The sequence below is a fragment of the Capsella rubella genome, unplaced genomic scaffold (genome assembly GCF_000375325.1).
Source record: "Capsella rubella cultivar Monte Gargano unplaced genomic scaffold, Caprub1_0 scaffold_7, whole genome shotgun sequence".
NCBI classification, from domain to species: Eukaryota; Viridiplantae; Streptophyta; class Magnoliopsida; order Brassicales; family Brassicaceae; genus Capsella; species Capsella rubella.
Genome location: NW_006238917.1, coordinates 6,695,472 through 6,721,053, shown reverse-complemented (window position 1 = coordinate 6,721,053; position 25,582 = coordinate 6,695,472). Strand labels below are relative to the sequence as shown.

Sequence of the window (25,582 nt, the reverse complement as noted above, 5' to 3'; positions counted from 1 at the left end):
GGTCTTGATGTAACTACGTCTCCCTCCTTTTCAAATCGTCAAAATTTCAATATATGTATGTGACAGAGAAATACAAGAAAGGTCAAAAATATAATATTCCACAAATGCAAGAAATGAGAACTTTCATGTATTACTATCAAAATATTATAGTAATATTGACCAAAGATTCTGGAGCCATAAATACAAATTAGAAGATTTTCATAACAGAGAACTCATAATACAAATGTAGAAAGAAGTGATAGAGACTGTAAGTAAAGTTTGATATACATAACTTCTGAATAACATACTAGATTTACAATATTCTCAATGGAACTTCAACGAGGATCCAAATCTGAAACCGTTGCATCAGTGCTCTCTGATACTGGTTCTTGGTTGCTTCCGTTTGGAAACAAGAATCCAGGTGGTTTAGGAGTAGGTAACAGATGGGTATTGCTAGTGAGCATCAACATGATTGTCGACAACTTGGGACGGTCTGTTGCATCTTTCTGAACACATAAGAGTGCAATGTGAATGCATCGTATCACTTCATCGGTTTGAAAATTATTTGACATGGTTGGATCTACGATTTCTAATGGTGACCCGTTTCTCCACAACCTCCAAACCTGTAACAAAATTAAATCATGAAGCAAGAACTCAATAATAGATAAGATAGTAGTGTTGGTTTAGTCCTTTGATCATCAGTCAGTAACTTAGTTCTTCTTTGGTACTCACATGTGTGATTAAATTCTCAGCTGTAGTATCTGACTCGTTGGAGAATATGTTATGTCGACCACATATTATCTCAAGAACTAAGACTCCAAAACTGAAGACATCAGATTTTGTTGAGAATACACCTTGCATCACGTATTCCGGGGATATGTAACCGCTACAAAAGTAAAACACAAAAAAACATTAAGTATGTTACAGATCCCTATCAGTACATAGGTCTTATTAAAGAGTAATTCACTTATACCGTGTTCCAACTATTCTTTTTGTATTAGCTCCACTTTGGTCCATCCCAAAAATTCTTGCCATTCCAAAATCAGCTATTTTGGGGTTCATATCGGCATCAAGGAGAATATTGCTCGCTTTGAGGTCCCGATGTATGATTGTGACCCGTGAGTCTTGATGAAGATATAATACTCCTCGAGTGATACCCATGATAATGTTGTACCGTTTTGTCCAATCTAACTGCCCTTGCTTTGTAGGATCTGCATACAAAAGGAGTTATTGGCTACTTTAGATTTCAATTAGGGAAGCATAACAAAATATCATGACATATGCTAAATTTCACATACCAAAGAGGAAGTAATTGAGGCTCCTGTTGGGGACAAACTCGTAAACAAGTATCTTTTCTTCTCCTTCCAGACAAAACCCCAGCAGCCTAACAAGATTTCTATGCTGGAGTTTTGCAACAACAACAACCTCATTCTTAAACTCTGCTGCGCCTTGTGCTGATGCTTTCGATAGCCTCTTCACTGCAACATCTGCTCCATTAGGCAACATACCCTACGAATGACATCAAAGAGTTACATTGAATTTTTATTTTTATTTTTTTTGTCAAGGAAAGTGACAAGGCAAGAAGTTACATATATGACACCTTGTAAACTTCACCGAATCCACCTTCACCAAGCTTGTTACTCCTTGCAAAGTTGTTTGTTGCAGCTTCAATTGTCTTAAAGTCGATTTGGAGGGAATGTACAGTAATACCAGCTGCATAATCAAATTGAAGACACACTCTCTTATATCATATCACCAACAATTAGTGTTTTAATAAGCGTTCTTAATTAATGTCGTAGACTATGCATGCTAAAAATTAAGGGGGCAAAAGAAAAGCTTATAGACCAACACTCACATTGATCAAAACCAAATTCTTGATTTGTTTTTTTCCTTGAGAAGCATACAAAAGATCGCCGAGCAAACAGTACTAAGAGGATGATGACCATGAAGACGGCTACTACAATGGAAAATATAATTCCCACAAAAGCTCCGGTTGAGATTTTTCTACTCTCTGTGGCGTTTTCGATATGACCTTTTTTACTCTTGTCAGGTTGCGGCTGAGGAGGAGAAGAAGCGACCGTAATATTACCAAAAGCCTTAGAGAATGTTTTCAGTCCCCAACGGAAATAGCAGCTTGGCCGCATAACAACGCCTCCTTGCTTCTGAGAACAGCATAACTGATAGTCATTTGTGCTTTCTTGGAGACAATTTCTACAATCATCAGAATTAGAAGAAAGATCAGGCGTGCACTGCATCAATGCGTATATATTCTCGGAAGCTGGCACGGCTGCCATTGCCGCCGTATAATAATTGTTACTAGACGATGGTGTGCTTTTTGCTGTGGAGGCTGCATTAATCATACGAAAGATTAATCCGTTATATATTTCCGTCAACTCTCTTAGATTTGAGTTGATATCCTCAGTGTTGGCCACCAGTTCAGACGGGTCCATAGTTGCAGATCCTGAGAAAGAAGTGTTGGAGTAGCGCACATGGCAAAGCGTGGGCTCACCGTGCCATGAATAAGCTTCTGTCTGGTAAGGACAACTCTGTATCAAACGATCAGACACTGTCTTGATACAATCTGAACAGTCATCTGGAGCTGCCCCTGGGATGCACATCCCTATTGCGTAGACCCGGTTCTGTTCTTGTCCAACGGAACCATTGTAGAAGAAGCCGACTTGAGCCGTGACATTAGAAGGCAGAAAAGAGAGAATGAGACGGCGGTTTGCGTCGTATGTACTGTTGGGTCTGAATCTCCCACTCTTCATGCATGTTTGTGCGGGAACTGAAGAAACACTGAAGCTTACGATGACTAAAAAACAGAGGGTTGATAAGGTATTACTCTGTTTCATATTTCCTTCGAAGATTATACCAGACACACACACAAAAAAAAACTCTTGGTCTCTGTCCCGTTTCTTACCGGTTGAAACAGCAGATGGAGGTTTCTCTCCGAAATATCTTGTATTAAATTCGTCAAACTGATAATTGTGGTCCTTAAACATGCATTCGCGGTCATAAAAGTTGAGTCAAACTTAGAGAACAAAGTATTTTTATTTTTATTTTGTCTTCACTTAGAGAACAAAGACTCTTACAATTATATGAAAGAAGGATGTGGTACCAAGAATAAGATATTGTAGAATCTTATACGCTGAGATTATGCACATTTGTGATAACAAAGAAAAAACAAAATAAGTGATGAGAAAAGTCAAACCATTGACCAAGTCTAAGATAAAGGAAGCTAGAGAGGAGTACACACCATCAAAGACGAGAAGACGAAGTAAAGACAAAATACGACTACTCATAGCATTATTGCCTATTTTTTTATTAATTTAACTCCACTATCCAAAAAATATTATGGTTTGATTAGAGCGTAAAGCAGCAACCACGTAAGTCTACAACACACACAGAGATTAAAACCTAACTTCAGTTCAGTGATTAAAGACGCCCAAGTGACACCAACATATCAATCTCTAATTTTCCGGGTTATATGATATCGGTTTATTAAATTAAGTAATTAACCGGTTTGGATAACATTTATATCAATCAGAGTATGTAATATGTATGTAGAGAGGATAAAACAGAGCAATGAATGTTGGGTAACAAAGAGCCGGTAACCGTTTTGGACATATTATATATCAATTAATTAGAAATTTCTCTCAAACATTGTACATAACTGTCTCAATGGATTGATGTCTGGTCAATGTAATCTCAACTTCAACGAGGTTCCAGATCTGTAATGGTTACGTCATTGATAGTTTGTGAACTGGACTTGTTCGTAGACTGACTAGACTCAATGCCATCTCGTTCTTGGTTGCTTTTATTTGGAAAGAAGAATCCAGGTTGTTGAGGATTAGGTAAAGTATGGGAATCGTTAGTGAGCATCATGTAGATTGTCGACAAGCTTGGGCGATCTGCGGGGTTGTATTGAACGCATAGCAGTGCAATGTGAATGCATCTTGTTACTTCTTCGATTTCACAATTCTCTGAAATGGTTGGATCCACAACTTCCAATGGTGAACTGTTTCTCCACAATCTCCAAGACTGTAACACAATTTAGATATCAATCAAGAACTAAAGATGTAATCATCAATCAAGAACAGAGTTCTTCTTTGGTACTTACGTATGTTACCAAATTCTCAACTATAGTGTCGGACTGGTGGACGAATCTGTTATTTCGACCAGATATAATCTCAAGAATTAAGACTCCAAAACTATAGACATCAGATTTTGTTGAGAATTGGCCATGCATCACATATTCCGGGGGCATGTAACCACTACAAGAGTAATACACAAGAAAAATTAGGTGCATTACCATTTACTGGCGAAGAAAAGATTTTTGAAGCTTCAGTAAATAGGCCATAACAAGGGTAATAGGCTTATACCGTGTTCCAGCTATTCTGTTGGTATTAGCTCCACTCTGATCGATCCCAAAAATTCTCGCCATTCCAAAATCAGCGATTTTTGGGTTCATATGGATATCTAGGAGAATGTTGCTGGCTTTGAGGTCACGGTGTATAATTGTGAGCCGTGAGTCTTGATGAAGATATAGAATTCCTCGAGTGATTCCCTGGATAATGTTGTACCGTTTTGACCAGTCTAACTCCCCTTGCTTTACAGGATCTATCGATAATTAGTTAGTAGCTACTTTAGATTTCAGTTAGAGAAGCTAATAAAAGATATCATGTACACTTAAAGTTTGCTAATTTCACATACCAAAGAGGAAGTAATCGAGGCTCTTGTTCGGGACAAACTCGTAAACAAGTATCTTTTCTTCGCCTTGTAGACAAAATCCGAGAAGCCTAACAAGATTCCTATGATGGAGTTTTGCAACAACAACAACCTCGTTCTTGAACTCTCCTGCACCTTGTTTGGATGCTTTTGACAGCCTCTTAATTGCAACTTCTGTCCCGTTAAGTACGCCCTATACATACATACAATGAATTTATATCCCATTGCATGGATCCCTTCTGCAAACTTCTTACAAAATCAGGTCCTCATAGAAATGATAAAATGATACCTTGAAAACTTCTCCAAATCCACCACGACCAATTATATTGCTCTCCGAGAATTTATTTGTTGCAGCTTCAATAGCTTTAAAATCGAATTGCAGTGAGCGTGTTATGGTGATATCAGTAGTATTGGATCCTGTGCAACACCCACAAATGTATATAAATCATAACCACACCCGCCAATGTATAAAGGAAATGATGGATAAATTAAACACAAAACAACTGACCTTGATATTTCTTTCTCCTTCTATAAAAAATAAATCCAAGCCCAAGAAGTAGCAAGATGATAATAATAATGGTGGAGCTAATAACTGCCTTAAAGATTGCCATTGAGATTATTATGCTATCTGTTAGAGAAGATTAAAATGAAAATACAATAGTCATCCACTGTTTTTTTTGTTTTTTAAGCCTTCTTTAGAGTTATACTATTGGAAGACTTACCTTTCTTAGTGGTTGTATTGGTCACTGCCGGAGGTGCCAACGTAAAACGACTAAAAGCCTCAGCAAAGGGAAACAGATCCCACCGGAAAAGACAGCTGGCCCGGTACACAGTGCCACCTATCTTCCCGTTGCAGCATGATTGAAAGTCACTAACACTCTGCCTTAAACAGGTACGGCAATCCCCCAAAGATAAGTCCGGAGTACATTGCATCAATGCATATATAGTCTGGAGAGCTGTCACGGATGCTCTGTCAGCTGCGTAGTACTTGCTTTTAGATGATGGCGAAGTAGTATTGGCTATCATACCACTTGTTAACCCTTCCCACACTTGATTAAACTCTCCTAAGTTGGATCTGATATCGTTCGGATTCGGGGTAGGAAAATGCGGTTCTATCGTGCGTACTCCAAAAAAGTAACTGTCAGAGTATCGTACCATACACACAATCCGTTTCTCAGACCAGGCAAGGCCTTCTACCTGGTTGGGACAGCTTTCCAGTAATAGATTCGACGCGTAGTCAATACAATTGTAGCAAACCTCTGATTGAGCACCTTGATTGCACATCCCCATAGTATAAACTCGATCAGAGCCTTGGCCAATCGAAGAATTGAAGTAGCCACCTTGAGCTGAAACATTAGAAGCAAGAGAAGAGAGGAGAACGCCACGGTTTCTGTCATACCTGCCACGTGGTTCAAAAACCCCACTATTGCCACATTCTGGTGCATACACAACAACAAAGCCTACAAAGACAAACCACAAGATTGGCAAGAGATTCTTCAATTCCATTTTCAAGATCATACAAATGATTTTTTAAGGTATAGGACAACAAAGTAAGTATGAATAATATGCATACCGTTTTGTGTTGTCCATAAACATGTCCTCGTCAATTAAAACTTTATTAAGAAAAAAAAATATAAAAAAATTCTACGTTGACTCATTTACTATTTCGGTTGAGTTAAGCCGTAGTAAACAAGCTGGACAGAGTTTTGTCCCTTTCTTACGAGTTCAAACCGCAAACCGAATTTATTTTTTTGAGAATTTTCCAAGTGTTGAATTCGTCAAACTGATGATATCAGTGGTCGTTAAACATACACGTACGGTCATAGTCAATTATTTAAAAATGATCTAAAGACTAAAGTAAACGAAGACTCGTTAGTACGTCACAATTACTATCTTTCAGGATGTGACAAATATAGATAGGAAACAACATGATTCACAAAAATGGAATATATGAGGATTTGGAATTTAACTCGATGATACCAATTTTCATGCAGAGCAATCAGCCGTCGGTGGAAATTGAATCTACACATAAAAGTGAGCATCTAAACTCCAACCGCATCTGAACAACATTCGTAAGATATTTTATATTTTCGGCACGGATCGTTGGTTAGGTATATTTATATTTTAATTGTTTTTAATACAAGATGTAAATGGTTTTTTTTACATAAATGTAAATGGTTGTACAATTATAGCATTAATATAATTGTCCTCATAGGCCATACAGTATTGTAATACATTAGTTCATTATTTTCTTCAACAGAACAAAATATGAAACTATATATTCTTAATTATATGGAATTGTGGGTTTAAATATTAAAATGTTTTATATATCCCGCTTAATGGTAAACGATAGACAGTGGTTTTTAGTTTTACAGTACAAACTTGTAAGTTGTAACTGATAAATGGTGTGATTGATGCGTCGTCAATAAACCTTAACAGACTTGGTGGTCGTTGCCTCGTTGGTAGATCTGAATCAAGCGGATCTTTTTTAGGTCAACTCGGAACGAAAAACCCTGGTTGTTGAGGCATTGGTAATGTCACAGTATCGTTAGAGAGCATCATAAAAATGTTTGACAAGATGGGACGCTCTTCAGGATCTTCTTGAACACATAAAAGACCGATATGGATGCATCGAACTACTTCACTCTCTTGGCAATTATCTACAATAACTGGATCCACGAGGTCTAATGTTGTTCCGTTACTCCAAAGCTTCCAAGCCTAGATTATCAATCAATGAATCAGTTCTTTCTACCACCGTTTATTTTAAGAGAGATAATTAAATATAAATATTTGATTGCCTTTAAGCTTACATATGTGACCAAGCTATGTTCGCCGTCTGTCTCATAGAAGCTTGTGTTCTTCTTACCGCTTATAATCTCAAGAACTAACACTCCAAAGCTATAGACATCTGATTTCACTGAGAACTGGCCATGTATTGCATATTCCGGAGACATGTAACCGCTGGGATCAACAACAAAACTTTGGTATACTAGCAAAATCGTGTTTAATAAACTTAACTTATGGGAAGTAAAAGACTTACAAGGTACCAACTATTTTGCTTGTGTTCTCCTGGGTTTGGTCCATCTCAAAGATCCTAGCCATTCCAAAATCAGCAATTTTAGGATTCATATCCGCATCCAGAAGAATGTTACTTGCTTTGAGGTCACGGTGTATGATTGTGAGTCGTGAATCTTGATGAAGATATAAAATCCCTCGAGCAATCCCTTCAATGATGTTATGTCGTCGAGTCCAGTCCAGTTGGCCTTGTTTTGCAGGATCTGTGTATCCATGATTTAGAGTGGAATCTAATGACTTGTAACCCAAGTTTGAAGATAGAAAAGGAAAAGTTTGTAATAAAAAACAAGAAATGAACTGACCAAAGAGGAAATAATCAAGGCTTTTGTTGGGCACGTACTCGTAGACCAGTATCCTTTCTTCTCCTTCAAGAGAAAACCCGAGAAGCCTAACAAGATTTCTGTGTTGAAGCTTAGCAACTACAACAACCTCGTTCTTGAACTCTGTATGACCTTGTCCTGAAGATTTTGAAAGTCTCTTCACTGCAACTTGAGTTCCATTTGTAAACGTACCCTATTCGTTTTCATCCAGCATAATCTCATTATTCGAATGTATTGACACAAAATTTTACGAAAAAAGTACACAATCTCGTAAACCTTGTAATAGTACCTTGTAAACCTCACCAAATCCACCTTGACCAATCTTATTATGTTCTGAATACTTATTTGTTGCAGCTCGAATCATTCTATAATCAAGTTGTAGCGACTCTATGGTTGTTATATCATCTCCTGTTGCACAATAAAAGACTTAATAATCAGAAACTAATACAAAAGATTAGCCAATGACAATATAATAAAACCAATTAAGATTGTTTAATCATTGGAACTTTTACCATCAAAGGTTGGTGCAGTATCAGAATTCTTCTTAGCCCTTTTTGCAAGGAAACAGTAACCAGCTATGAAAAGCAGAACAACCACTATAATAGGCACAACAATGGCTACCACCAACACATTTGAATTCCCACCTTTCCCTGTTTCTGTTTTTCAAACATCATTTTCTTAATTAAGATCAAACACCATGTAAAAAGAATGAAACTTTCTAATTTGGTATTATTGCTATAATTTCAATAAAACAGGAGAGGGAGAAAAAACAGAGGACGAAGAAAGAGTTTACTAGTTTGTGAAGGAGCTGGCTCCGGCGATGGTGGTGATGACGGTAGTGGTGATGGTGGTCGTGGGGATGGTGGTAATGTTCTAATCGCGGTTCCGTTGTAGAACGGGTAAAGCTCGTACCTTGCATTACAACTAGGATAAACAAGTCGTCCACCAACTCTGCCAAGAGGCAATCCATCGATGGAACTTTGCAAACAGCTCAAGCACTCTTCTCTTGTAAGATCAGGAGTGCACTGAACCAGCCCGTTCAAAGTCTGGACTGGTGTCAGTTCGGTCTCTATCGTATAAAACTTTCTAGAACTGTTGGCTGCTAAGGCGGCAGCTTGTTTCATCGTGGAAGATACCGTACTTATGAACCAGTCTCTTTGATTAGAAGAAATATTGTTGGGGTTCTGCATGATTAATCCTCCGTCGTATGTAACGGTCGATAGAATATTCTTGTCAGAGTATCTGAGAATGCACTCTTCGTAATAGAACACGGCTTCTCTCTTATCCGGACACCGAAATAAGGACTCGTTAGCGGCGAAGACGACGCAGCCACGGCAAACTTCCGGTGAGTAATCTCCGCGGCAAAGAAAAAGTCCCGTGACTCTGTCGGGGGCTTGTCCCGCGGTGGCGTTTTGGAATCCGGTGGAGTAAGAGGCGTTACGGGAAGAAAGAGAGGACAAAAGGGTTTTAAGATTGGTAAAGTAAGTGCTGGTCCTTGTGTAGGTTGTATTATTTTGACATCCCCCATTTAGGTAGTAAGGTTTTTGAGCAGAAGCTCTGAAGCTAGTGTGGAATGAGCAAAGGACAAAGAAGATGAAATAGAAGCAAGAAGACATGATTTTACTTCCTTAAGCTCTCTACCTGTGTTCCAAATTATGAGCTCCAATTTATAAACTGAATATGTTTCTTCTCTCTATCTGACCACTCTTTATTAACGTGAAGTTGAAGATGGCTTGTTTGCACGACAATAAATAAGTCAATCAAAGTCAAAAGTCTTAAGTAAACGATTCTTTTTTATTTATTTTATTATTAGATTGGAGGGTCTAAACACTCTAGCTAATATATGAATCAAGGAATATGTAAAGTGTTAACCCATTAAATTATCACTGAACTAATATGTTATACATTTCTAATAAAATAAGTAAAAATGTGCAATTTTTTTTTTTTTTAAATAACTGCACATGTGTGATTGAGAAGATAACAATTTTAAAATCTAAACAATTTGTTAACCTATTAAAATTTATGGCTACGTGTGAAAGAGTTGGTTTGAAATAGTCACTAAATATCTTTCAGCATTAAAGCATCCCCAATTTTATCAAACTATCTCACTCAAGTTGACTTGAAAATTTGTATTTTTGTTTTACTTCTTATGAAACGAACGGTTGGAGTAGAGTATTATTATACAAAGAGTCCATTGTATATCTAGTTGGGCCTTTTCTCCGATTGTGACCAAAGTTGGCCCTGACTTTTCAAAGACCAAAGAAAAAAACATCTATTTCATCTTGAGGAGTCGAAATAGGGGTGTACTTGGAATATAATACAATTTTACCGTGTTGTTTGGGTTAGGACAGCAAACAAGAATATGTCATATGTGTAATAAATTTCCCAAGCAAGTTGTACTTGACCGTCTGGGTCTTAATTAATGTTGATTGGGTGGACTTGTGAAAATTATGTTGAGTCAAGTGTAGTAACTAGTAAAGAAGCTGGAACTGGTACATATATTGGTGTAACTATATGAATAAATCATGCGGCACCCAGCTTAACACGTCGTAGAATCACCCATGTAAAGATGATTCTATATTTTTGTAACAAAAACTCATTAGCCACTTCAAAATTATTATTTAATAACCATACTATAGAACATCAAGATTGGTCTCTAACGAGGATCTAAATCACTAATTGTTGCATCATTTATAGAGAAAGGAATAAAATTTCCAGTAGATTGACCTGACTCCAAGTCTTCAGCTGCTATGTATCGATTGAGTTCGCTCCGGAAGAAAAAACCAGGTTGGTGAGGCACCGGTAAGGTGATTGTGTTACTAGTGAGCATCAAGATGACCGTAGACAAATTTGGACGATCAATAGGATTTTCTTGAACGCATAATAATGCGATATGTATGCATCTGATAACTTCGCTGCTGTCACAACTCTCTATAATAGTTACATCCAAGAGTTCTAGCGGTGATCCATTTCTCCATAGCTTCCATGCCTACAGGATGAGAGATCCATTAATACGCTGAAATCTGATTGAAGTTAAAAGAAGACTGCTTTGATGTTTTCATCTCCATACTCACATATGTGACCAAGTTGCTGGCATTGTTGTCTGTTTGGTTGAAGCTGCTATTGCGCTTGCCACTAATGATCTCAAGAACTAAAACCCCGAAGCTATAGATATCAGATTTTGTCGAGTACTGGCCATGCATTGCGTACTCGGGAGACATATAACCACTGGAACATAAAGTGAACGTCCCTACTTCAGCATACAGATGACAATCAAAGACTTCTTCTATAGTAACTCAAAAGAGAAGAGAAATTACTATGTTCCAACTATTCTGTTTGTATTGTCCAGGGTTTGATCAACACCAATAATCCTGGCCATGCCAAAATCCGCAATCTTCGGGTTCAGATCTGCATCTAAAAGAATGTTACTAGCTTTGAGGTCACGGTGTATGATTGTAAGCCGTGAATCTTGATGAAGATATAGAACCCCTCGGGCAATCCCTGTAATGATCTTGTATCTCATCGTCCAGTCCAACTGACCTTGCTTTTTAGGGTCTGCACGTTCATACATACTCATTAACTACATGACTTGAAAGAAAATTTTCAAAAGTGGTTACTAGCAACATACCAAACAATAGATAATCGAGGCTCTTGTTGGGAACAAACTCGTAGACGAGAATTTTTTCATCTCCTTCAAGACAGAACCCGAGAAGCCTAACCAAGTTTCGGTGTTGAAGCTTTGCTACTAGAACAGCCTCTGTTTTGAACTCTTGTGCACCTTGTCCTGATGTTTTGGATAGTCTTTTCACGGCAACTTCAGTTCCATTTGGAAGTATACCCTAAACGAATTGACATTTAATCACATCTATATTGATTTCATAAGTTTTCTGACACAAGTCGTTGAAAGAACTTAACAATATACCTTGTATACTTCACCGAATCCACCTTGACCGAGCCTATTACTCCTCGAAAACTTATCAGTTGCAGCTTCAATCGTTTTAAAATCAAATTGCAACGAATGTGTAACAGATATATCATCACCAGCTGCAAAACGAAAATCGTAGTATTGGTAAGCTAAAATTCACATTTATCTCTTAGCTGAATAAACACAAGGCCCTAATAAAACAGAGCACATAAACAAATTCCACCAAAGAAATCACGAAATAATCCATAAAAATGAGCAATGATGCTCAAAACCCTTTTCCTCAATCACGATCAAACCCTAATCTCCCTGATCTTGAATAAGTTTTTCGTTTTTCAAGATTGATTGGAACCACATGTAAACAACAAACTTGAACACAACTCACATTGAAAACCAACATCTCGGTACGATTTTTTCCTCCGATAAAAAGCAAACACAAGAGCCAGCAGCAGCGAGAAGAAGACGACGACGGTTGCTACCGCAATACCCACAATAGCTCCCACTGAAAGCGAATCGCCATCTACACAGTCGCATAAATTTATTTCATTAAAGAATAATATTTTTTCTTCCTTAATTATTTCCTAAATTAGGTCAAATTATTAGTATATAATAAACTAGGTTAAAATTATTAGTACTTTGTAATAAAAGTTAGATATAATGAGAAAATCTTTATCCAAAACTCCAAAACTAGTTTTCAAAACAAACCGTCCTCATCGCCAGTAGGAGGCTGCGGTGGAGGTGCTGCCGAAGTAATATTATCAAAGGCTCCTAAGAAAGGATAAAGATCCCACCGGAAGAAACAGCTCGGCCTCCGAGCAACACCGCCTTGATTCCCACGGCAACACTCTTGATACCTCCTAACACTTGCTCGTAGACAAGCGTCGCAGTTCCCCGGTGATAAATCCGGGGTGCACTCCATCAACGCGTATACTCGCTGGAACTTCGTCAATGAAGTCACATCCGCCGCGTAGTACTTGTTACTAGAAGACGATGAAGCTCCGTTGCGTCCACTGGAAGCTGAATCTATCATCCGAAGCGTAAACGCATCCCAGATTCGATCAAATTCAGACATATTAATGGTGATGTTTCCGGTGTTGTACCTCAACGTGTGTGGCTCTAGATCCATTGATCCAGTGAATGAACGGTTGGCGTAACGAACCATGCAGAGAGTTTTGGTGCCTGGCCATGAGAAAGCCTCTGTTTGGTTAGGACAGTTCTGTATTAACTCTGTAACCGCCCTTGTTATACAATCTGAGCAATCCTTTGATTGAGCTCCAGGGATGCACAAGCTAGTTGCATAGACTCTGTCTGGTTCTTCCCCGATCGAAGAGTTATAGAAGAGGCCGTCTCGAGCCGTGACATTAGAGGCAAGAGATGAGAGGATGAGTCGACGGTTTGAGTCATACGTAGTGTTTGGCCTGAAAGTCCCTGCAGTGTTCACGCAAATCTGTCCGGACACAGAGACGAAACAGTAAGTCACGAAGACGGATATGACGATCGGTAAGAGATTTCTTCGACACATTGTTTTTAGAGATGATGGGGTTTTGCTGTGTTGAAATGATTAAAAGGTTAAATACGCTTATATGTTGTCTCTGTCAAAACTGGAGGCTCCAAATATATTATGAGAGCAAAGTTGAGTAAAAGACTTGGATATGATCATGCGAGAAGTCAAAGTCAACCTTAAATTGAAAATCGATTAATTTATCTGTGAAACATTACAAGGTTTTCCAAATATGTGTTACGTGTTGTTCGGTGGTTACAAGCGTAATGGACCGCAGCAGCCACATAAACAATTTATTATCTAAAATGTTATCCGAATAAAAGTGATTGATGAATAACATGACAAACTATATCTTTTACGTGGCATGATTTCTCTGTTTTATCTTTTAACTGAAAAGTCAACAAAGTTTTCTCTGTCAAGCAGATTCGTCAAAATTGGCTTCACTACAATTACTAAACCTGCATAATTCCGCAATTCCGATCTCATTGTCCTGTACTGAAATAAGTATATGAACCTTTACTATTTTCTCTGAGATCAAGGTTCTTAAGTGTGAAATTTCTATATGCTAAATAAGTCAACCTGAAAATGATCCTTACAACATTTTTCGTATACGCTGATAAAACATCTGACAAGCCTATATGGAAACATAAACTAAACAGAGAACATGCTGGATTATTTCAACGAGGATCAACATATGTGATCGTTGCTTCATCTACAGAACTAGTAATAGACTTGCTGGTCGATTGACCCGTCTCTGATCCCTGAGCATGTTGGTTCGATCCTGGTCTGTTATTGAAGAAAAATCCAGGTGGCAGAGGCACAGGCAGAGTAATTGAGCTGGTTGTGAGCATTTGGTGAATCGTAGACATTGTTGGACGATCTGCAGGATTTTCTTGAACACATAAAAGCCCAATATGAATGTATCTTATGACTTCATCGCTTTTACAATCTTCTCTGATACTAGGATCTACGAGCTCAGGCAGTGATCTGTTCTCCCAAAGTCTCCAGACCTGATATATATTTAGGACTATGATTACTGTTTTAAAAGAATTAAAAAAACGAGTTTTGGACTATATTTAGTTTAGAGTTTCTCACATATGTGACTAAATTGTTAACTAAGCCATCCATCTGGTAGAAGCTGCTATTCTTTTTGCCACTGATGATCTCAAGAGTCAATACTCCAAAACTATAGACATCGGATTTCATCGAGAATTGGCCATGTGTCACATACTCTGGAGACATGTAACCGCTACAGAAAGAAAATAAAAGGTTAATATATAGGAAGCAAAAGGGTTCAATGGTTCTTCATCACGTCCATTCGAGTATATACTTACAAGGTTCCAACTACTCTAGCTGTATTGGCAACCGTCTGGTCCACTCCAAAGATCCTTGCCATTCCAAAATCCGCGATTTTAGGGTTCATGTTGGCATCTAGGAGTATATTACTAGCTTTGAGGTCACGATGTATGATTTTGAGCCGTGAATCTTGATGAAGATATAGAATCCCTCGAGTAATCCCACCAATAATGTTGCGTCGCACTGTCCAGTCCAACTGATTTCTCTTGTTAGGGTCTGCATATTCATACATAATTAGCTATGTACAAAATTAAAAGAAGAAACAACAGACTAAAGCAATTTTTTGAGTTAAAATTAACATACCAAAGAGGAAATAATCGAGGCTTTTGTTTGGAACAAATTCATAGACGAGTAATTTCTCTTCTCCTTGTAGCGAAAACCCGAGAAGTCTGACAAGATTTATGTGTTGAAGTTTTGCAACAACAACAACCTCGTTCTTGAACTCTAGTTCACCTTGTCCTGATGTTTTTGACAGTCTCTTTACGGCAATTTCAGTGCCGTTCATGAGCATACCCTGTTCATATATTCACAAATTAAGAACATCTGATTCTCCACATTATTAGTAAATGAGGTTGACAAAGAGTGTATAAATGTATATACCTTGTAAACCTCACCAAATCCACCTTCACCAAGCTTGTTCTCGTCAGAAAAGTTGCTTGTCGCGGCTTCGATTGTCTTTAAATCAAATTGAATCGATTCCGCTTCATTTGAAACCAATATCAAGCTCATGAAAAGTTCTACATCCAATTTTTAAAGTGTAGAACACCAAACCAAAACAGATTAAATAGACACCCCAAAAAAACTCACTTGGAAGTGCAATATCTTTATTTTGCTTTCTTCTCTTGCAAATAATCAAGCCTACAACAATCAGTATTATAGTAACAACAACAGCAGCAACCATCCCCGCTATAGTTCCTCCTGAGATTTTTCCATCTGCACAAAAGACAATGCACCAACAACATATAATTACGCTAAGCCAACAGAGTGTGACAAAATTGCTCTAAAATACTACCAAAAGGACTTGCCATTCTCCTTGGTTATATTGGTTTGGCTGGGTACAGAGGGCGGTGAAGGAGGCGGTGAACGTATGGCATCAATATCATCGAAAGCACCAGAGAAAGAATAAAATTCCCACCGGAAAAAGCAACTTGGCCGCCATATAATGCTTCCTCTCTTCCCATGGTAAAATGTCTTATAGTAATCAATATTTCTCTCAAGGCAAAGTTTACAATCCTTTGAAGAAATATCTGGAGTGCATTGCATCAACACCCATATGTTCCCGTAGACTGGCACCGAAGCTACATCCGTTGCATAATATTTACTAGACAATGATGAAGAAGAAGAAGTAGACGACGAGTTGTTTCTCACCGATGAAGATGCTCTTCCGATTAAACGGGACATTAACCCGTCCCATCCGCTATCAAATTCCTTCTGGTTTTCTTTTTTTATCTCATTGACATTGTATAACCCACTCTCCGGCTTCAAGACAAGTAGACCGAAGGAGGAGTTGCTAGAGTAACGGACAAGGCAAAGGATTTTCTCACCTGACCATGAGAAACCATCCATCTGGTTAAGACATTTCTGTAGTAATTTTTCTGATGTAGTCTTGATACAGTTGGAGCAAACATCAGGTTCAGCACCTGGAGCGCACATCCCGGTGACGTAGACTCGGTCCGGACCAAGACCGATGGAACCGTTGAAGTAGCCATCGTGAGCCGTGACGTTAGAAGGGAGGGTGGAGAGAATTAGACGGCGGTTGTTGGCATAAGTACTATTGGGTTTGAAAACCCCAGTAGTTGCGTCACAAGTCTCTGTCTGTGCAGAAACAGAAACTGTACTGAAGCTTATAGTGAAGAATAAGAAACAGAGGAGTGATTCACAACTCTTCTTTGCCATTTTTGATTTTGTTTCTTTTAGAGAATTGAGTGATGGTTGTTGTTTGGTACTTGTGGTTCTTATCAATATCATCATAAAACTTTAGAATTTTCTATAATTGAGTGACCATGCGGCATTAATGTTTGGAATTGACTTCTTTGGATTTAGGTGGGAGGCTGCGTTGGACTAGATCTAGATAAGTCAATCTTTATTATTACGATTTTGGCCTTATACAAAAGGTCAATCATTGGCCTAACTTGTTTTGATTTTTTCAAGTGATAAAGCCTTTATTGGTTTAATTTTCAACGAGAACTATAACACTCATCTACAGAACAAGCAAAAAAAAAACATGATACTGAAATAGTCCCAACACTTAAAATATAGTAATGCATATTTTCTTGAACGCAAGCTAAACCCAATTGGACTTAATGATCTGAAAAGTCAAAAACACAATAGGCCTACACTTTTATCTGATTATTTTCCACAAATAAGAAGCATAGTGGTAGACAAAGAAAAAACAAACAAATCCTCACTTTATTTGTATACTTTTGTTTCTCTCATGGTGAGCATTTGTCCACTATGAATCTATCTATGAAGATCCATGAGTCAATTTTTTTTCTTTTTTTTTTTTCTGTAGGGTTCGGATGCTTGACTTTCAAGTTATGTGTTATTGACTTATATAACAACAAAAGACACTCCAAATTGGAAAAAGATAATAATAATAAAAGACATTTCAAATTCCTGAGTGAATTTTCTATTCTGAACCAGTGAACCTGAAAGTGCTCCTTAAAGAAAACTTTTCCATATACAGACATAAATAAGTGACAAGACTTTGTGGATAATGTATATCAAGAAAAGAAAGAAAAAAAAAAACAGAGCATGTTGAATTTTCAACGAGGATTAACTTCAGTGATTGTTGCTTCGTCTACGGAACAAGCAAAAGACTTGCTGGTCGATTGACCAGGCTCCAATCTCTGGCCTAATGGGTTCAATCCTTGTTCGTTCCTAAAGAAAAAACCAGGTGGCAGAGGCACAGGCAGAGCAATTGAACTGGTTGTGAGCATTTGGTGAATCGTAGACATTGTTGGACGTTCTGTAGGATTTTCTTGAACACATAACAACCCAATATGAATGTATCTAACGACTTCATCGTGTTTACAATCTTCTATGATACTAGGATCTATGAGATCATGCAATGATTTGTTCTCCCATAGCCTCCAGACCTGTAGAATATTATATAAAGTCAGCACTATGGTCAGTGTTTTAAATTTTAAGAGAATCCAGGAAAGTATGAGACTTTTACTCACATATGTGACTAAATTGTTAACTAAACCATCCATCTGGTAGAAGCTGCTGTTCTTTTTGCCACTAATGATCTCAAGAATCAATACTCCAAAGCTATAGACATCGGATTTCATCGAGAATTGTCCATGTGTCACATACTCGGGAGACATGTAACCGCTGCAAAAACACAAGTTAATCGGAAGCAAAAGGGTCCACTGATCAAACTTCATCTAGTCCAATTTTGGTTGATACTTACAAGGTTCCAACTACTCTTGCTGTATTGGCTACAGTTTGGTCCATTCCAAAGATCCTTGCCATTCCGAAATCAGAAATTTTCGGGTTCATATCCGCATCTAAGAGGATGTTACTCGCTTTGAGGTCACGATGTATAATCTTGAGCCGTGAATCTTGATGAAGATATAAAATCCCTCGAGTAATCCCACCGATGATGTTGCGCCGCATTGTCCAGTCCAACTGAGTTCGCATCATAGGGTCTGCATATATATACATAATCAGTTTATAATAAGGGTGTGTTGGAGAAGTATTACATTTTTGAAACTTAATTATAGAACTAGTACAATCACTATTTACAATTAGGAAACTAGTACATTATCACTATTTGCTACTATTTTGTTGACCTTTAATCACTCAAAAAACATATTATTTACAAGTATGCCATTAGAATAATTATATAATGATTATATAATATAATTCGTACATCATATTTTATGTACAGAAGTGTAAAAACATATATTTGTACAATAATAAAAATATTACACAATAACATCCGTACAACATATTAGTGTACGAATATGTACATAAATATTCATAAATTCATATATCATAGTAGTTGTACAGATAAAAATGTGTAATTTTTTTTACATGCGTACATATAGTAAGCTGTACATATACTCTGTACATCTAATCAAGTGTATACAAACGTCTGTACATATACTAAATTGTACAAATACGTCTGTACATATGCTTTAATGTACAAAAAATATATATACATATGAAATGTATTTAAATTATACTAAGCAAAATGCATATCAAATTATAGAGAAAAAAACATAGATTTTTGTGAATCAAAAAAAAAGTTTGAAAAAAAATTACAAAACCAAGAATTTTTAGTTATTAGAATTTTGGGGTAAGAATATTTAAAAGAATAAAATAAAAAAAAACAAAAAGAAAAACGAAAATCGGAAAACAACAAAAACTGTCCTCCCTTGTCATTTTTTTTCTCCTTCTTTTTCTATCTCACAAATTCTCTATCTCACGAATGTACTACTTTGCCAATTTTGAATAGTAAATGTATCACTTCTCCAATTAACTTCTCAAAATGTACTAAATATCCTATTAATCCTTATAATAAATAGTTACGTACAAAAAGAAGAAGAAACATACTAAAATTATGAACCGAGTTAAAAATTACTAACCGAAGAGGAAATAATCAAGGCTTTTGTTTGGAACAAACTCATAGACGAGTAACTTCTCTTCTCCTTGTAGTGAAAACCCAAGAAGTCTAACAAGATTTATGTGTTGAAGCTTTGCAACAACAACAACCTCGTTCTTGAACTCTACTTCACCTTGTCCTGATGTTTTCGACAATCTCTTTACCGCAATTTCAGTGCCATTCATGAGCATACCCTTGAAAATATTTACAAATATATTAAGCACATCCGATTCTCCACAAATGAAGCAAGGGAGGTGGAAAATGAGCGTACATACCTTGTAAACCTCACCAAAACCACCTTTACCAAGCTTGTTATGTTCGGAAAAGTTGCTCGTCGCGGATTCAATTGTTTTTAAATCAAATTGAACAGACTCCGCTTCATTTGAAATCATTTCAAAATTTAAGGTCTCAAGACTGGAAATTAACCAATTAAGGTTAAAGAATCAAAGAAAAGAAAAACTCACTTGGTAGGTCAATTTCTTGCTTTTGCTTTCTTCTCTTAAAAATAACCAATCCTACAACAATCAATATTATTGTAACAACAGTAACCACAACTATCGCCGTAATAGTTCCTCCTGAGATTCCTCTATCTGCACAAAACACAATTCACCAACAAACATTACTACACAAAATACAATAATATATACAGAAACTTATAAGCAAGTTCTCTGAAATGTTTTCCAAAAGTACTTTCCATTCTTGGTTATGTTGGCTACAGGAGAGGTTGTGATAGAAGGCGGCGGTGATTTTGGTAAATTAATCTGATCAGTAGCACCGTCGAAGGAATACGTTTCCCATCGGAAAAAGCAGTTTGGTCGTGATATAACGCCGCCTTGATATTTACGGCAACAATGTCCATAGTCGTCAACGTTTGTTCGTAAGCAAGTTCTACAATCCTCTGTAGAAACGTCCGGTGTGCATTGCATCATTGCTGATATATTCTTAAAATCCGGCACTGGAGCTAAGCCGTCTGAGTAGTACTTAGACGAATTGTTAGCGCCTGATGAAGAAGAAGAAGAAGTTATTCCGGTGATCATACTAGACGTTAAATTTGTCCACACGATATCAAACTCAGTCTGATTCGTATTGAGCTCTCCTGTATTGTAAATCGCTCCACGTGGAGTCATATTGAGCAAACCAGAGATGGGGCGGTTAGAGTAGCGAACAAGGCAAAGGGTTTCTTCACCTGACCAGGAGAAAGCATCTGCCTGGTTAGGACAGTTTTGTAGTAAACTCTCTGATGTGGTCTTGATACAGAGAGAGCAAACATGATCTTCTGAAGCTGGAGCGCACATCCCTATGGTGTAGACTTCGTCAGGAGCAATCCCAATTGAACCGTTGAAATAGTAGCCTGTCAGAGCCGTGACGTTAGTAGCGAGTGTAGAGAGGATGAGTCGGCGGTTCTTGTCATAAGGGTTATCGGGTTCGAAAGTTCCAGTAGTATTGTCACAAGTTTGTGCAGAAACAGAAATGGCATTGAAGCTTATGACGAAAAAGAAGAGGAAAAAGTGGACTGATTCACAACTCTTCTTTGCCATTTTTTTTTTCTCAAGATAATGTGTGGATGGTGTAGTTGGTATTTGTGGTTCTTATAAATTTCATCATAAAGTCATAATTTTTTAGTTGAATGAATATGCACATTAATAAGAAATTGACAAGTTTGTTTTTTTTTCTTTCTTTTTGTGACAGACTTCGACTTTCCAAGTCAATCTTTGATATTACGGTTTGGGGCTTATGTAAACATACACAAAAATGTGATAATACCATATATTTGATTTATTTCTCCAAAAATAAGAAGCAGAGTGAGTTTCTCACTTTCTCTATTACTTTAGGTTGTAAAGTGTAAACTGTAAAATGCTACAGCTCAGTTCTATAAGAATTCTTCAAAGCGTTAGATACAATTTAAGACACTGGCTTTTAGGTTTTACTCTCCTTATGCTGATTAAAATTCTCTTAGCGGCGTGTCATTCTTATTCGTTATGACTTTTGAGAACTCCGGTATCCTAAACTCGTCCTGGTGGTTCCATGGAGAAGAAATTGGAGAAGCTTTAGTTAAAGTAGCAAGTTTCGTTACTTTACTACGAGAAATATCAAAAACGAGAAGAAAGTGAAATAATGCTCTCTTTTAAAAGCCTCTCAAATGTCCAACAGAGTAATCGTCAATCTTTATCTTATGTTGGACAATATAATATGGACGTATATGAGAAGTAGACAGGTCTTTTATTGATGCCCCATGAAAGGAACCAAAAAGACTTGTATCGTACGCCAGCTGTTGAAATGAAGACTAGTATGCATGAAACTTATATCATTTTTCTCCATAGAATTTTCTGTACAACAAAAGTTCCGTTTCATGCTTGTCTTCTTTAGCCAACACTAATTAGCCTAATCTAAAAATCCGCAATTCTATATTTTGTTGTATTAGAAAATTTAGAGAAAAGTATAATAGACATCTTGTTGTGTTATTTGAAATGTGTAACAATCACATTTTGTTGTATTATTTTTGAAAGTTGAAAATATTAGCCAAGAAAAAGTTGACATTAACGTGGAAGATTTGAAAGTTGAAATATAATTATAAATGTTTGATTAGTTAACAAACTGTATTATGCATGTACTTTTTTTTTTTTGGGTAACAGTATGCATGTACTTTTCCCGGGAAAAAGTCTTTGATTTGAGTTCTTCTATCTTGACTTTTATTTATTTTACTCGTTAAAAAAAAAAAATTTAGCCTCTAAATCATGCTAAACCTATCACAGAGAGATCAAAAATCAAAATTTATTTCATAAATCGGATTCTTAGCGATGATAAACACCAATCGAAGAAAACCAATCATATCTTCTCGCGCCTCTTTCCTTTTCTTATTTCTCACTATCTTCACAGCTTCTGCACAAAATCCTAAGTACTTAGGTCATAATTGTCCTAATATGACAACTTACTCAAGAAACAGCACTTATTTCACCAATCTCAATACACTATTGTCCTCTCTCTCTTCCCCTAACGCTTCTTACTCCACCGGTTTCCAAACCGCCACGGCGGGACAAGCCCCCGACAAAGTCACAGGGCTTTTCCTCTGCCGCCCAGGCGACTCGCAGGAAGTTTGTCGTAGCTGTGTCGTCTACTCCGTTAAAGAATCCTTAAATCAGTGTCCAAATGAGAAAGAAGCCGTGTTCTATTACGAGGAGTGCATTCTCAGATACTCTCACAAGAATATTCTATCGACTGTCACGTACGACGGATTTTTTTCCCTGGATAACAAGAATAATATTTCTTCTAATCAAAATCAAATAGACCAGTTTATAGGTTTAAATTCCTCTACGATGATCTAAGCTGCCCTCGAAGCAGCCAACAGTTCTAAGAAATTCAGTACGATAAAGATCATACTAACCGCATTTCAGACAATGTACGGGTTGGTTCAGAGTACTCCTGATCTTACATGTTTGCAAAGTTCTATCGATAGAATGCCTCTTTATGAAATCGGAGCAAGATTTTAGTATCCTACTTGTAATGCAAGGTACGAGGGCTACTCGTTCTACAAGCAATTGAAACGCCATCAATATCAGCACCGCCAGTATCAGCTCCTTCTCCACCACGACCTGGTCTGACCATTCTCTTTTCCTTTGATTACATGTTTCAGAACAGCTTTGTTTTTGAGACAGTAAAAGATATGATAAAACTATTTATGTCAATACAGGAGAAGGTGGGAACTTCTCTGTCATAGTTATAGCTGTTGTTGTTCCAATCACCGTCCTTTTTCTTCTTTTCATAGCTGTTTTTTGTTTCCGGGCTAAGAGAAAGAGGATGACTCATGAGAGAGAACCACTAGCTAGAGGTAAAAGACTCCTTCTCTTAGTTCCAATGGTTATTCTACTTTGTTCTTATCTTAATTCGGCTGCTGAAATTGTTTCTACAGACAGAGATGATATTACAACAGCAGGGTCGCTTCAGTATGATTTCAATGCGATTGAGGCAGCAACAGATAAGCAACAGATAAGTTTTCACCGAGTAACAAGCTTGGTCAAGGTGGATTTGGTGAAGTTTACAAGGTATTATTATTGCATAGGGATTCCACTGTATTTTTTTAGTTATTAAGTTGTTTAGAATATTGAGATCTTGGAAATTCTGAGTTTGTGTGAATAATTGTCAAATACCTCACCACTCTTAGTTTTGAACTGAAGTAAATTGCTGTAAAGCTTTAATATTTTTTATTTGACAAACTCTTAACATGTTTTATTTCGAATCAAAACCACAATAACTTTATTTTGTGTCACCATTTCGTAAAAGATCATAGAGAAGCCAATACAAGAAAAGTAGTTGGAACCTAGTAAGATTTACTCTTGGCATATGTTATTGCCACCTTTGACTATATATGCTTCTATTGACTCAAACATATAAATATGCTTTTTATAAACTAAACATGTAATTAATATTGTTTCAGTGGTTACATGTCTCCTGAGTATGCGATGTACGGCCAATTTTCAATGAAATCAGATGTTTATAGCTTTGGGGTATTAGTTCTTGAAATTATAAGCGGCAAGAAGAACAGTAGCCTCTATCAAATGGATGGTACTGCTGGAAATTTGGTTACATATGTGAGTATACACCCTTAAGACTTAATTACAGTTTTTTCTGCTTTTCTTAATAGTGGCCAAACATCTTATTGTTAAAAATGTTCACTAGACTTGGAGACTATGGAGCAATGGGACGCCATTAGAGCTTGTAGATCCGTCCTTTGGAGATAACTATCAAACAAACGAAATTACCAGGTGCATCCATATAGCTTTACTCTGTGTTCAAGAAGATGCTGATGATCGTCCAACTATGTCAGCAATCGTCCAAATGCTCACAACTAACTCGATCGCTCTCGCCGTGGCTAGACCACCTGGATTTTTCTTCCGAAACAAACATGAACAAGCAGAAAGAGCAGGTCCATCTATAGATACATCTACTCTCTGTTCAGTCGACGAAGATTCCATTACTTGTGTAGCTCCTCGTTGAAGACAAAAGTATTCATAAATGTTGCCACCACTATCTTATATAATAAGACAAGGTTTCTTCCTAACTTTGCCTTACAATGCGACATGTGTCACTCTATGCTTCTGACATGTGTCATATTAATTTCTAATATATATTTCAAAATTATATTTTTTTTATGATATTGTGTTGTAAGTTATATGTTATATGTATAGTTTGCTTTTTAAAAAGTGTCATTGTTGCAAAACTATGTTTTTCCTAATTTTAGTTTCTAATTAAATTAAATATCATTATAAGCTAAACATAAAATGGAGTTGTTATAATTTTTATTAAAAGAAAATTGCTATGACTTTTTTAACTACTCCTTTAAAGATACCTTTTAAAAGTTATTAATATGGGTGCTAAATTATTTATAACATTATTTCTAATTTTAAAAAGTTAATTTATAAGAGAAGAATTAAAGAGATTTTTTTAGTATGGTCAAATCTAAGATAAATACTGAAATTAGAGAAAGCTTGATTGTTTTTCAGTATAATAGATCAGTAGATCTTATTTAAAATTTGGATAAAAATTATTTATAAGATAATTGTTTCTATGTAACTATTTAACCAACAAATTTTATTTAATTTTCTATTATCAAACAGTTGAGAAAATAATATAATGAATTTAAATCAAAGAATAACTATCATATTATTCACAAATCATATATATATATATGTGATATAAGGTTTTACCATCTTCTTATTGGTTCACTAGGCATGTAACTTTAAAAAATATTATATATTTGATTCACACTTTAATATAAAACTGAAAAAAACAAAGAAACCACAAAACACATTTAATCATATACATTAAACTCACACTTTAATATAAAAACTGAAATAATATAAATTTGCATTAACTATATTTTCCATTCAATTTTTTCAATACACAATCAATTATAATTGACTCCCATAATTGTTTTATGAAATTGTAACTCCCATCACTTCTCTTCGTATATATACTCATTTTCTCATTATATCATTCTATCATTCTCTCATTATATAATTCTCTCATTCTCTCATTCTCTTCTTTATGAAATTTGTTTGCTTTTTTGTTGTTGTTGTATGAGTTAAAAAAAA

The 25,582-nt window shown here is 36.6% G+C and overlaps 4 protein-coding genes and 2 pseudogenes across 7 annotated transcripts; 1 reads left to right on the top strand and 5 right to left on the bottom strand.

Moving 5' to 3' along the window:
- The window catches only part of LOC17881011, a 49,453-nt pseudogene extending 24,968 nt beyond the window's left edge, over positions 1 to 24,485 (top strand).
- Positions 167 to 2,896, bottom strand: LOC17880716 (cysteine-rich receptor-like protein kinase 11). Its single transcript, XM_006283212.2, has 6 exons — positions 1,835 to 2,896; positions 1,580 to 1,692; positions 1,278 to 1,488; positions 953 to 1,190; positions 712 to 865; positions 167 to 602 (listed from the first exon to the last, which is right to left on the bottom strand). The coding sequence occupies exons 1-6, from the start codon at positions 2,829 to 2,831 to the stop codon at positions 315 to 317; spliced, it is 2,001 nt and encodes a 666-aa protein (XP_006283274.1). The 5' UTR covers positions 2,832 to 2,896; the 3' UTR covers positions 167 to 314.
- Positions 3,663 to 9,730, bottom strand: LOC17878977 (annotated as a pseudogene).
- On the bottom strand, positions 10,759 to 13,546 carry LOC17880356 (cysteine-rich receptor-like protein kinase 11). 3 transcript variants are annotated; one of them, XM_023778919.1, is made up of 7 exons: positions 12,730 to 13,546; positions 12,401 to 12,544; positions 12,025 to 12,146; positions 11,731 to 11,941; positions 11,420 to 11,657; positions 11,177 to 11,330; positions 10,759 to 11,091 (listed from the first exon to the last, which is right to left on the bottom strand). In XM_023778919.1, the coding sequence occupies exons 1-7, from the start codon at positions 13,544 to 13,546 to the stop codon at positions 10,759 to 10,761; spliced, it is 2,019 nt and encodes a 672-aa protein (XP_023634687.1). The 3 variants fall into 3 exon arrangements, with proteins under 3 accessions (XP_023634687.1, XP_023634688.1, XP_023634689.1); XM_023778920.1 differs by having other exon boundaries at positions 11,420 to 11,674; positions 11,724 to 11,941; positions 12,410 to 12,544; XM_023778921.1 differs by having other exon boundaries at positions 12,410 to 12,544.
- Positions 14,066 to 16,816, bottom strand: LOC17877881 (cysteine-rich receptor-like protein kinase 17). The gene is made up of 7 exons (XM_006283191.2): positions 15,907 to 16,816; positions 15,689 to 15,814; positions 15,482 to 15,582; positions 15,185 to 15,395; positions 14,860 to 15,097; positions 14,621 to 14,774; positions 14,066 to 14,535 (listed from the first exon to the last, which is right to left on the bottom strand). Exons 1-7 carry the CDS (start codon positions 16,775 to 16,777, stop codon positions 14,203 to 14,205), a joined length of 2,034 nt encoding a protein of 677 aa, XP_006283253.1. The 5' UTR covers positions 16,778 to 16,816; the 3' UTR covers positions 14,066 to 14,202.
- On the bottom strand, positions 17,525 to 21,038 carry LOC17878906 (cysteine-rich receptor-like protein kinase 17). 2 transcript variants are annotated; one of them, XM_023778915.1, is made up of 7 exons: positions 20,188 to 21,038; positions 19,958 to 20,083; positions 19,769 to 19,869; positions 19,477 to 19,687; positions 18,297 to 18,534; positions 18,064 to 18,217; positions 17,525 to 17,979 (listed from the first exon to the last, which is right to left on the bottom strand). In XM_023778915.1, the coding sequence occupies exons 1-7, from the start codon at positions 21,029 to 21,031 to the stop codon at positions 17,647 to 17,649; spliced, it is 2,007 nt and encodes a 668-aa protein (XP_023634683.1). In that variant the 5' UTR covers positions 21,032 to 21,038; the 3' UTR covers positions 17,525 to 17,646. The 2 variants fall into 2 exon arrangements, with proteins under 2 accessions (XP_023634683.1, XP_023634684.1); XM_023778916.1 differs by having other exon boundaries at positions 20,184 to 20,245.
- Positions 24,486 to 25,582: the final 1,097 nt, after the last annotated feature.

Bases quoted from the DNA above. Each gene is read 5' to 3' on its own strand.
- LOC17880356 (XM_023778920.1), bottom strand. From the start codon at position 13,546: ATGTGTCGAAGAAATCTCTTACCGATCGTCATATCCGTCTTCGTGACT. The intron at 12,147-12,409 runs GTGAGTTGTGTT...TTCGTTTTGCAG, and splicing joins CCGAGATGTTGGTTTTCAAT to CTGGTGATGATATATCTGTT. The intron at 11,092-11,176 runs GTGAGTATGGAG...CTCATCCTGTAG, and splicing joins CCAGCAACTTGGTCACATAT to GCATGGAAGCTATGGAGAAA.
- LOC17877881 (XM_006283191.2), bottom strand. From the start codon at position 16,777: ATGGCAAAGAAGAGTTGTGAATCACTCCTCTGTTTCTTATTCTTCACT. The intron at 15,583-15,688 runs GTGAGTTTTTTT...TTTCAAATGAAG, and splicing joins TAAAGATATTGCACTTCCAA to CGGAATCGATTCAATTTGAT. The intron at 15,098-15,184 runs GTATGTTAATTT...ATGAATATGCAG, and splicing joins CCTCGATTATTTCCTCTTTG to ACCCTAACAAGAGAAATCAG.
- LOC17880716 (XM_006283212.2), bottom strand. From the start codon at position 2,831: ATGAAACAGAGTAATACCTTATCAACCCTCTGTTTTTTAGTCATCGTA. The intron at 1,191-1,277 runs GTATGTGAAATT...TTTTGTATGCAG, and splicing joins CCTCAATTACTTCCTCTTTG to ATCCTACAAAGCAAGGGCAG. The intron at 603-711 runs GTGAGTACCAAA...ATTTTGTTACAG, and splicing joins CTGAGAATTTAATCACACAT to GTTTGGAGGTTGTGGAGAAA.
- LOC17878906 (XM_023778915.1), bottom strand. From the start codon at position 21,031: ATGGCAAAGAAGAGTTGTGAATCAGTCCACTTTTTCCTCTTCTTTTTC. The intron at 19,870-19,957 runs GTGAGTTTTTCT...TTTCAAATGAAG, and splicing joins GCAAGAAATTGACCTACCAA to CGGAGTCTGTTCAATTTGAT. The intron at 17,980-18,063 runs GTGAGTAAAAGT...AATATTCTACAG, and splicing joins TTAACAATTTAGTCACATAT to GTCTGGAGGCTATGGGAGAA.